Source organism: Halictus rubicundus, chromosome 6, assembly GCF_050948215.1.
Source record: "Halictus rubicundus isolate RS-2024b chromosome 6, iyHalRubi1_principal, whole genome shotgun sequence".
Taxonomy (NCBI): domain Eukaryota; kingdom Metazoa; phylum Arthropoda; class Insecta; order Hymenoptera; family Halictidae; genus Halictus; species Halictus rubicundus.
This window is the reverse complement of record NC_135154.1, coordinates 13,188,907-13,200,260: the sequence shown is the minus strand read 5'-3', so window position 1 is coordinate 13,200,260 and position 11,354 is coordinate 13,188,907. Positions and strand designations below refer to the sequence as shown.

Here is an 11,354-nt window from a genome sequence, read left to right as displayed (position 1 = left end):
CAAGTTAAAAGATTGTACATAAATACGCATACTTTACGAATCTATACTTAAGTTCGTACCAGTTTTAGCGAAGTTAATAATACATTTCGCGATCAGTGCCTGAAGAATGAAAATGTCGTACAACAATCGTTACCATTAACTAGAGGTTCACATTGTTTATATTTATAAATACGTAATTAATTTTATTTACATTTTATCTACTGTTATTAACGTCTTATCTCGTTTTTCACAAATTCGACAAGCCTTTCTCACACTTGTGCTTAGCTAATAAAATTATTTTATGCAAAATACATTGATGAAAATATATCACAATACTACATTTCATTTCAACATTTTTTTGTTTTCATTTATGGTCTCGTTAGGTTAATAACAAGAACTATTTATTCAGAACTATTTATTGAAGAGTAACTGTATATTCTTTTCCCTTTTGTCCGTTATATATTTTTCATATTTATGTTAATTCTTTTCCACTACAAATCTAATTTTGTACTTCAATAATAGTACTAATTTCTATTGTATTTCATTTTAGGTATGGACCCAGAATTCCTTTCCAGACTAATTCCACAAAACAAAGATCATATTCGTCCAGCATGTAAAAAATGTGGATACGCTGGACACCTTACATATCAGTGTCGTAATTTTATTAAAGTTGATCCTAATAAAGAAATCGTACTAGATGTCAGTAGTACAAGTTCTGATAGCGATGAAAATTATGTAACTCCTTTGACCGAGCTAAGAGAGAAGGAATTGAAGAAAAAGCACAAGGAAGCCAAGAATAAAAAACACAAAGAGAAGAAGAGTAAGAAAAAATCCAAGAAACACGAAAGATCTGAGACAAGTGACAGCGAATCTGAAACAGAGGATTCCAGCGAAGAGAAAAGGAAACACAAACATAAAAAAAAGAAGAAAAAGTCAAAGCACAAAAAACATAAAAAGCATAAAAAAGGCAATAGCTCTGATAGTGATGACGATGACAAAAAGAAATAATTTTTTATATCAATAATGTAAATACAGATCTTATGAATACAGTGCGCATAAATAAAGTTACATGATTTATAAACATGCATACACTCATAAATATGAAGAAATTGAATAAAATTTTTATAAAAACGGGAAATATAATTTTTAACTGATTGTTAGATCGTATTTGTGTATAATTTAGAAATGAAGCTATAATCGTAAATAATTTTAGTTCGCCTATGTTTTATTTTGTTCAGATAAGCCATCCCTTAAATTTTCTTTCAACTGATATTAAACATCCTGTATCGGTATTTCTCTTTAAATTTTCATAGGTTTAATTTGCTGTTAAAGCTTAAAAATTAGTCGATATCTCTATATTTTATATATTATTTTTCTGTTCCTATAGATGTTATTTATTTAGCTGTTATTTTCCTGTTCTTAAAAAAATATCTGCCGCCATGTAAAGACTATTGTATAGAGCAGTACTTTTCCCGCATTTTTGCAAACTAATTTTCAAAGCGCATGTGTATGGAAATAGTGTTCCATGACTAATTTTTAAAGAACCGTGTCGTCTTTCCTGGAACAGAACCGGTCCGTTCCCTCAATTTTGCGCCTCAAAGCTTCCGACAGAAGTTCCACAGTTCCACCCTTTGATTTTCTACTTCATGGTTAAACCCATCATTCGAATGCTCTGCGTTTATAGGTTAGAAAATCCTATATTAGTAAACAAAATATGACACGACACGCGAGGAATTGTACGGCTGGTGCAGTTTACACTTATCACGAGAAAAAGAAAGATGCAGCAGCGTCTGGTTATGGTACGAATACCCAGAGAGTGGGCAAGGATTCTGTAAAAGATTTCGACTGTTGTTGCCTTACGTTACAGCCCTGTAGAAACCCTGTTATAACGTTCGTATTTTTGGTTTAATTCTCACATATTTTCTTGCCTCGCATTACTGTCTTTTTATTTCTAGGAAAGATGGTTATTTGTTCGATAAGGAGGCAATTTTGGAATACTTTTTGACTAAAAAGAAAGAATACACGAGAAAATTGAAAGAATATGAAAAACAGAAACAGCAACAAGAGGTTAATATAAATAATCATAGATAATACAAATAGTCACAGAAATACGAAATGATTTACATCAAATAGAAAGTATGTGCATCTAGGAGATAAAAATAGCAAGAGCTCATGGTCCTGTACTTTCTCATCCAAAAGAATAGTGAAGTAGAAGCTTTCGCAAATATAGACATTTATAGAGCGTATAGTTAATTGATTTAGATTTTTGTAACAATTAAAGTACCTTTTCTTCATTTTATCTTGCTCTCCTTAGCCCTACTCATTTTTTCCTAAACAGTCAATTAATTATAGTAGAGCTTTAACTAAAATAATTGAATATAATTGATTTTCAGGAACAAACTCATGAAAAAACTGCTAATGAAGAACTACAAAAGTTACAGAATTTTTTGAAGGGAGAGAAAAATATTGTTTCCAGGAGTCATAGTAGCGTGGATGAATCAGGCTCATCGGTTTCTAACATGTGCAATGGCAAAGATAAAATATTGCCTAGTTTTTGGATTCCTTCTAAAACACCAGAAGCTAAAGAAACAATACTACAAAAACCAGACAAAACAATTTATTGTCCTATAAGTGGAAAGCCATTGAAAATAAAAGATCTCATTTCAGTAAAATTCACAGAAGTGAAAGATCCGGATGATAAAAAGTCTCTTATCGTCAAGCAGGCACGATACATGTGTCCTATTACTCATGACATTTTGAGTAATAGTGTCCCCTGTGCAGTTATAAGAACAACGTATGATTTTACATATAATTATATTCAAAATATTAATTTTTGAATGATTTTTTACAATTACCATGTATATATATTTATTTGTTCCCTTACGAGTTACAGAGGGATCCTGTTGCTTTTACAAATTTTTTTTTCTTTATTTTTTCTTATCGTCTTTCTCATTTTTCTCCCTCTTTTATAATTACTATTTGAATATAATTAAGTATTTCCTTTTCAGTGGTGACGTAATAACAATGGAATGTGTAGAAAAAATTCTAAAAAAAGACTGGATAAATCCTTTAGATAGTACAAAATTATCTGAAGCTGATATTATACCGCTTCAAAGGGTAATCGTTAAGAATTTATTTAACAATAGCAGAAATAATAAGAATATTAATTAACAATTTTACTTTTCAGGGTGGTACTGGATATGCTGCAGTTAACGATCACTTGGAAGGTAAACATGAAAGACCAGTATTACAAGCATAACTTGTACAGATATTTGAAATTTATTATTAAAATATTTTAAATGTAAAAATTATAATAAATTAATTTTATAATGAACGACAAACAGTGTGCTTCCTTGGCAAATTTCGAACCTACGAAAAACGATTTCTACATCCACTTCGTGTTGCCGCTGCTACCACTTTTACATCGATGTTCAAAAATTAAACGCAACTTCGGACCGACTACGGCCGAACGGGATTTTCCCTTCGCGCCGAATTTGCAGACGAATGTATTGCAAATTGTTGTTGAAAACACCATGTTTTCCTTCATTTTATTCTTGCATTTAGATCTGTAGTTCATGATCTTCTTTTATAGGGATCTTTTATAGCCAGTCTTGCCGGCCTGGGAGGTATGCATCGACCCCAGGATAGTATGTACGCCTAAGGGTCAGATTATACTAGGCAGGTCAGACGCTGAGGGTCTATAAACGCTAGATACAAAAACAGGGTAACCAAATTCTGCCGAAAGAATTTAAGAAGTAACTTTGGGCGCGACACCGAAATGGTACGAGGGCTTTTAGAGCCTCCTGAGACATAATCAGAAAAGCTCATAAGATGCAATGTCTGTACTGACTTTAAATCTACAGGCCCACGAACGTGCGATAGAAAAATACATTGGATGATTGGTCTAATATGTAATAATATGTCTTGTCTGTGGCCGTACCACGTGATTTAGATTTTGAGCGTCTGCAGGGATCTGCGACTTCCCTCAGAAGGTGCCGCCATCTTAAGGAGCGCGCATTTTTAATGCATTCTGAAATTCCGCCGCTCTGCCGGCAATCTGTAAGGTCGCGTTAGTGTTCGCTGTTCGCGTGGTGCATGCGCGTGTTCGAAACTCTGAGTTTCCCGGGACGATCTTCTTTTTCGTTCGGTTAATTCGGTTGTCAGTATCGTTTCTAAAGTTAATATTATACTTAAACAGTTTCCCTGTACGTTGGAGGTGAGTGTTCCGCGCGTAAGTGTGCTTTTCGTCGGCGATCTTGTTAAATGTGCAATGCCACGGCGGTAACACTATTGTACGTCTGGTAAGTCAGTCATTCCAATATACCATAACTGAATCAGCAGGATTATCATTATTTTGGCGCGAAATTGAAAAACAACTGCACCATCAAACAATATCAATAATAGAAATAATATGTGCGACTGTTTCGAACGATTTCAATAAATTCATTTGGTTTAACGAAATCCGTTCCGAGTCCGTGTTGACTGACAGTTGAATAACGAAAGTGGACGCGAGAAAAACGAGACATAAATTAGTAAACGAACGAGGTGGAATTGAAAGAATGGAAAATAATTTAGTTGCTGGATAGTGCGAATATTAGTCGCATGTGCAACTTGCCCACGGACTTGCGGTGCACGATAAATCCGTAAGTGGGACATGCGAATGCATCGATTGGCATAGTATTGGGAGCGAGATAATGCGATTGTCGAAACACGAGAGGCTATCGATGGTTTTCTTGCGCGAGCCGTTACTCGTTCAAGCCTGATCCATCTTGCGGCGAACGAAACTGCATCGAGGCGCGAGACGAACTATTTAACCCCGCATAATTTATTGATGCACACGCTATACTAGCCACAACGAAAGCTCGCGACACTATAAAAATAGCGACATGAATGGTCACTGGTAATGCACGGGGCTGCTATCTCCAATCGCTCGTTTTCTCGCAGATAGAAAGTGGCCAATTAATCTTCCTTGTCTATTAATTAACACCGGAACAAATCGTCAGAGCGATGGCTATCGGATTTTTAAATTTATGATCGTTGAGTTTGTTGAGCTTCTGTTGTGGGAGATTTTTTTTATGTAATTTGTTTCTTCGGACTACAGCAATCAAGTAGAAATGTTTCTAACAAATCAATAAATTCTACGGCAGGTTTCTTATCCGTCGCATATTTTAGCAAATTAGTCATTTTTAAACGGTTTTGCGATTTGTACTGACAGTTTATTTTTTTATGGATGCCAGAGTCACCTTGCGTATAGATAACTGGCAAGTGCCATTAAGAAATGAATATAACGAGGTCTGACGAAGTGGAGAAACATTATGATTAACTCAATATGGGAAGCTGTTTCTTATATTTGAAGGCCAATGCCAAGTTCACTTTCTTTGATTCGATGTATGTCAACCAAAAAGCATTGAATGGAAAACAAGCGACAAGCAAAATTAGCTTGTCGGTTAACATGTTCATGCATACATTTTCGTGCATTACGTTCATGCATACGCGCGTGCAAAACGACGCGACCCCACCACCGTGCACCGTGACGTCTCATTTTTCGCGAGTTTGCGTTTCCCGCGCTCAGACGTCGGCTCTTACCATGCCACGAGCATACGGAACTCGGGCAAACTTATTTGCAGAATAACGCCTGCCCGTTTTGTATAAACATGGCCCTGGTTCAATGTATTTTTAACACTAGGTGTACGGGACCCGTCAAAATGACGGGTTCTAATATTTTTAATTTACGATTATTGAGATTGCGAAGATCCATCTACGTGGAATTACTCAACAAACTTATTTCCTTAGGTATATATTATTTAAAAAATGGCTGAAAACTTGGATAGACACATTCTTCTTATTTTTATAAAGTAATGTAGAATACTCACTTTTAATGCTCCGTAAACCTAGTGTTAACGTAATGAATTCTAGAATATTATTCAAATTTTCAATATATGCTCACATAGAAATTTTGTGAAAAACAATATTTAGTATTTTCTTGCAATTTGTTCAAAATTTCTTTTTCACATCATGTAGTAAACTAATTGTTCTAACTTCTAAAAAAAAAAATCGAAGTCGTATGGTCCAATATTAAAAAATTCTTCCTTTCAAGAGTCTCCGAATATTATTATGAGCGACTGTATGTACTTCATGTGGCTGTAAAAGTACAGGAAATATAAAAATATTTGTTTAAATAGACTGGACACTTTCTGTCACGGAAGCTATATATGTATAGTCGTTTTAAACAATTTTGTTATCGTGTTATGCTAGAGTTTGTGTAGTGTTTATTTATATTAGGCTCACACTGTTCGTGCATACATTGAAAAAATATAAAACGGTTTATCTAAAGACCATTGACGGTCGCGGCGAGTTTTATTTTCTTTGTTCATTGTATTTTTATCGATATGCGATATTGTATATACTGTCTTCGCTGGGATTGTCTTCTATTCGCAATACAGCATTTTATTACTGTAATTAGATAGCGGATGTACAGTTAAGCATGTAAATGTTCCTTATGAAAAATATATACGTAGCAGAAAGATAGAAAATTTAAGTTTAAATGCATCGGGTGTGTGAACTTAGGTATCACATTTACAGGAAATAGAAACGGTAAGCCACGAACGGACACGTCAGCCGATTCCTGTTCTACATGTAACTCGCGAACGCAACAAATTCGCGAACCTAATTATATTCCTACAGTGGATTCCATGCATTTACAGAAAAGCTGAGTAGATGAAATAGATGTAGATGAGTAGAACAGAAAAATTTAAATTGAATTTAGATAAATTTAAATTACAAAAATTTAAAGATGTCGGTATAGCTTCAACTCTAAAAAATTTTGAAGGGAAGCAAGATATTTTTATCACAAATGCATAAATGCTGGGAGTTTGTTGTAACACGAGCTTGAATAAACAAATTTATTCTATCATTTGCCACGGGGAGAGCTTTCTGAGTTTAACAGTTATAAAATAAAATATATGAAACTGGTCATTTGACCGACGGTGTTAGGTTCGCCGTTAAAACCCGTCGGATCAAGCCCAAGACGGATCTTAAGTCTGCGTCCGAAGACTGTGAATGGAAATTATGAATTAAAAAGTCACGTGACTATCCCGGGCCCGAGGAAAAAGTTACCCTCTCTCTGCCAGTATCGCGGAGCATGCACGACAGAGACGGAACGCATCACGTGACCGGGCCGCGGTAGAAGGGGAAGTTAGGGTGGGGGAACAAGTCTTGATCTGGCGACTCTGAGACTCTGAGTTCGACGCAGAGGATTACATATAGTGTTCCGGGGGTTAAATAAGAATGATCGATTCGATTGCGTAAAATAGTTATGTTGCTCAGTTTGACGAACGCGTTTGACGAAGGAAAGACGTAATAATGACGTTTTGTAACAGTTCCGCAAAAAGCGACAAAAAAAAACATTGACGAACCGCCGGACAACACCAAGACAGGGCAGTATAAACACGAGTTCTTTTCAATGTATTTCCATTCGCGTTTTTATTCCGAGGTGATTCGTTACAGGGTGATTTGCATAATTACTGTATACTACTATGTGTTACTCGGTAATTACGATTATATAATTTAAATCTGAGAAACGGATACCGGTAACGACTTCTCCTCCCAGTAAATGCCGAGATCACAACTGTAGGAGAACGATTACGCAAAATTGTATTGGAAATATTTTTCCTCAAATGATTTAACCAGCATTTTTCTCGTCACGATTAGAAGCATAGTGTGCGCCAATCTCGCCGAGACACCCTGAGCAAAAGATATCTACTCGAGCCGTTGCTGTCCTCGCTCTCTATTGTTTCTGTGCGCCGACTTATGAACGATAAATTGTTCAGCACTTCTGTTTTTTTTTTTACCATCTTCTGTTACGTGAATACACAATCGATATTATTGTTTTCCAAATGTTGGGGTGACTGTACAGCAGACGTTCAAACAATTACACCGATAACGACGAACATCCGTAAATTACATCATGGCAGCAAATGTTGCCTACGCGATCGCGGTTTCTCGGGAAGCGGGTATCGGCTATTCGATGACAGCTATTTATATCGTAGATTGCAAATGATTCATTTCAAATAACAAGTCGCAACAATTAGGGAAACATTTCTTATCTTCGTGCAACAACGTATGTAAGTTGCCGCAGAGATTACGCGATCTTGGCTTCGATCATTTCGATTAGGTCAACCGTGTTGACCGGCAATCGGGTTATGGAAATGAAAATATCCTCACCACTAATAATCGATAGACTAGACTGTGGATTTTTATGCGGAAGAAAAAAGTTCTGCATCGATTGCACGAGGCAGGAGTCAATTAGCTCTCAGCTACCAATTAGTCCTAGAATCGTCAGGAGGTAGAGGGAAGTAGAGAGTGATGAGATAACTCGTCCTCCCTTAATAACCGGTTGATATCGGTGGTATCTCTTTCACTAAATATCAGTAAATTATTTTACGATCGGCACGAAAGAATTAATTTCCAAATTTGCAAAAATAATTCCTCTACCTCTAGAATCGTCAGGAGATAGAGGGAAGTGTTGAGTGACGAGATAACTCGTCCTCCCTTGTTAGCAGGTTAATACCCGTCGCACCCGATCCTGCGAATATCGGCAAATCGTTTTACGACCTGGGTTCGCGGATTAGCGGTCGAGCCGATTTCTATCGCAATTGTGTCGCATGACCGAATCGAGCGGGTGAAAGAACTGCAGAAATCACTCGGCAACACGCTCTGTGGACGATGATATAACGTCGTGTCGCCGCTTATCGTAAACTCGTGCTGCAGATCGCGCGAGCGCGCCTGCACACACACACACACACACACACACACAACACACACAGATCCTCGTCCCTGCTCTCGCGTGTGCACACAATCGCCATGAACTATTCGTTACGCATGCACTCCGTATCATGGTCGGCCGACCTAGCTGAACCTTCTATTAAGCAGAGTCCACACCGCCTTGGCTCTTATCGCGCTGACTTTGTAGTTAGCCGCGTCAAACCTCCAATCTTGGAGTTACTCGAACAATTTACACAACAAGGTTGATCGAGAAGTCTTTCTATACACTTTTAAAGAAAGAATAGCAACTAATTTCAGTTTTATTGAATTAAATATGATTAACACGCGGATCTTTATGCAAAATAAAAATGTTCTGTATCAATTGCAAGCAAGCCGAACCAAATAGCAAGCTTATTCTTCCTTTAACTATTCTAATAGATTGAAAATAGTACGTTGACATTGTTTGGAACCTTACTATTTTCTTCGTGGTTATAATAATTGAAACTACCGGAGAAGCTAGCAAAGAAAATTTATATTTCCACATTTACTTCACTGCTTAAATATATTACGTACAGCAAGAGGTTAAAGACTTTAATCTTCCAACTGTTTTGACACTAAACCTACCAAGCATTCACAGTATCTGGTAAATACTGCCTCATAAAAATGGCAACCCTAAAGCTTACAGCCGGATTTGGCTCCCAGCTCAATTTTAATCGACTTTGAACCATTCGATAGCCTACCAAAAAAGAAACCTTTCTGCCAAGTTTCAGCCCGATATCTCATATGTAAGGGTAGTTATAGAGGAAAATCGAAAAACCAGTTTTTGGCCCGTTTTCCCCATTTAATGGCAATTTAAAATTCTGAAAAGAATCTGACAGGCATATCAGGCACATAATCAGAAATAACCGTTTAGAGTGAATTTTCCTCGATAAACAGATTCCAGGCTCAAACGATTTCTCTCTCTCTCTCTCTCTCTCTCTCTCTCTCTTTCTCTCTCTCGGCTACTATCGTCTCGTGTCCGCTCAGAGAGTGGTGCAGGAGAGAAAGTAGTAACTGGCAGTGTGCTCGCTACTGTTCCAGGCCTGTCCGTATTGTTACGGACATGAACTACTGACCTCCGTTCGCAAGAAATTCGCGGGCACACCCGTGCAACCGACCGCGATCACAAATACACCATTTTACGCTTGTTGCGCGTTTCCCTCTTTGGTTTTTTGGACGCGTTCAGCGGAACAGCTTTGCTTGTTTACTTACTAGGATATCTATGACAGGTCCTTTGGACGTTACGTTGGCTTTATGAGCAGGGTTTTCTTGTTGTTGCGGTAGAAATTGTAGGACCAACGGTAATTCATCGCCCGAGTGGTTGGCGTTTATGACATGTTTACGAAGCGATTCATGGACATCCTTAACACTACGTTTACGGGACCCGTCAAAAATGACGGGTTCTAATATTTTTAATTTACAATTATTAATATTCTGAAGATACATCCATGAGGAATTATTCAACAAATTTATTTCTTTGGGTATATGTTATTTAAAAAAATGGCTAAAAATTTGGGCAACACATGCTCTTGTTATTTTTATAAAGTAATGTAAAATAGTCACTTTTAGTGCTTCGTAAACCCAGTGTTAAATAAAGAAGAAAGTGAAGACCGTTGCACTTTCTTGTTAATTAATTGAATTACTGACGCATCTTCGATTTGTCACTTTCGCGTATCTCAGAGTAACATTACAAATATGGTATAATATAAGATAGTAAAACATTATATTGCATAATGTTTACGAGGTCAATTACTGTGAACTTGCTGTATACAGATTACTGTATCTTCTTACTATGCAGCAATTATTGCTGGCTCGTAAAAGTTTCGGCATTTAGATAAGAATGCATTGTCCATAATTACATAAATCTTCAGGGTTACGTAATGCAACAATGTCATCTTATACGCGTGGCAGCTCGCACATTGCATGTCATCATTAGCCGTCCTTGTGTCGTCATTTATATATTTAAATCTCGATCATTTTCTTCTTTCTTTTTTCATTTTCTATTTTAATCAACATTATTTATATATTCCGATCGAGCTTTATACACGAGGGTTTAATGTTGAACATCAAAAATAATACGTTTGTTTCACAGTTGGTGGAAGGGTACATCCTTGAAAACAGAATAACTTTTTTAAAATGACCTGAGCTTTTTCCGAGATGTTAGAAAAATTAATTTATCAGTTGTTAATGTAAACTCTGATGTATTTGTTAAACCTTCGTTACGTAGAGTTCAGATTCAATTTGTACCGTAATATAAACTTGTAATTCATTGACTGTGTTGATTTATTTAGGCAAAAGTTATGTTTGGGTATCGTCGCTGTACATTATCCGACAAACTCATATGCAACAAACCTAGTGAAAAGTTCGTTTGGTGTATTCTGGAAAAAAGTTACTCGGTTTTAATGGGCGTGCAGAGGCTTTGCTGTAATGCTTGCGATATCGATGTTCGAGTATAGCGATAACGCATTCCGCGGCGAAAGGGTGAAGCGGAACTGTACCGTATCTCCAGGAAAGAAACAAGTTCACGCATATTTCGAGCGACGGTGGGAAAATGACCGCACCGTGCTCGAGAA

General features: G+C 36.9%; 2 protein-coding genes across 3 annotated transcripts; both read left to right on the top strand.

Annotated features, from left to right (window-relative positions):
* The first annotated feature begins 1 nt into the window (after window position 1).
* On the top strand, window positions 2–1,135 carry LOC143355315 (uncharacterized). Of its 2 annotated transcripts, none has more exons than XM_076790047.1 (2): window positions 2–145; window positions 530–1,135. In XM_076790047.1, the coding sequence occupies exon 2, from the start codon at window positions 532–534 to the stop codon at window positions 985–987; it is 456 nt and encodes a 151-aa protein (XP_076646162.1). In that variant the 5' UTR covers window positions 2–145; window positions 530–531; the 3' UTR covers window positions 988–1,135. The 2 variants fall into 2 exon arrangements, with proteins under 2 accessions (XP_076646162.1, XP_076646163.1); XM_076790048.1 differs by having other exon boundaries at window positions 37–172.
* Window positions 1,136–1,616: 481 nt separating this feature from the next.
* On the top strand, window positions 1,617–3,320 carry LOC143355313 (nitric oxide synthase-interacting protein homolog). The gene is made up of 5 exons (XM_076790045.1): window positions 1,617–1,869; window positions 1,935–2,046; window positions 2,373–2,773; window positions 2,988–3,096; window positions 3,167–3,320. Exons 1-5 carry the CDS (start codon window positions 1,694–1,696, stop codon window positions 3,236–3,238), a joined length of 870 nt encoding a protein of 289 aa, XP_076646160.1. The 5' UTR covers window positions 1,617–1,693; the 3' UTR covers window positions 3,239–3,320.
* Window positions 3,321–11,354: the final 8,034 nt, after the last annotated feature.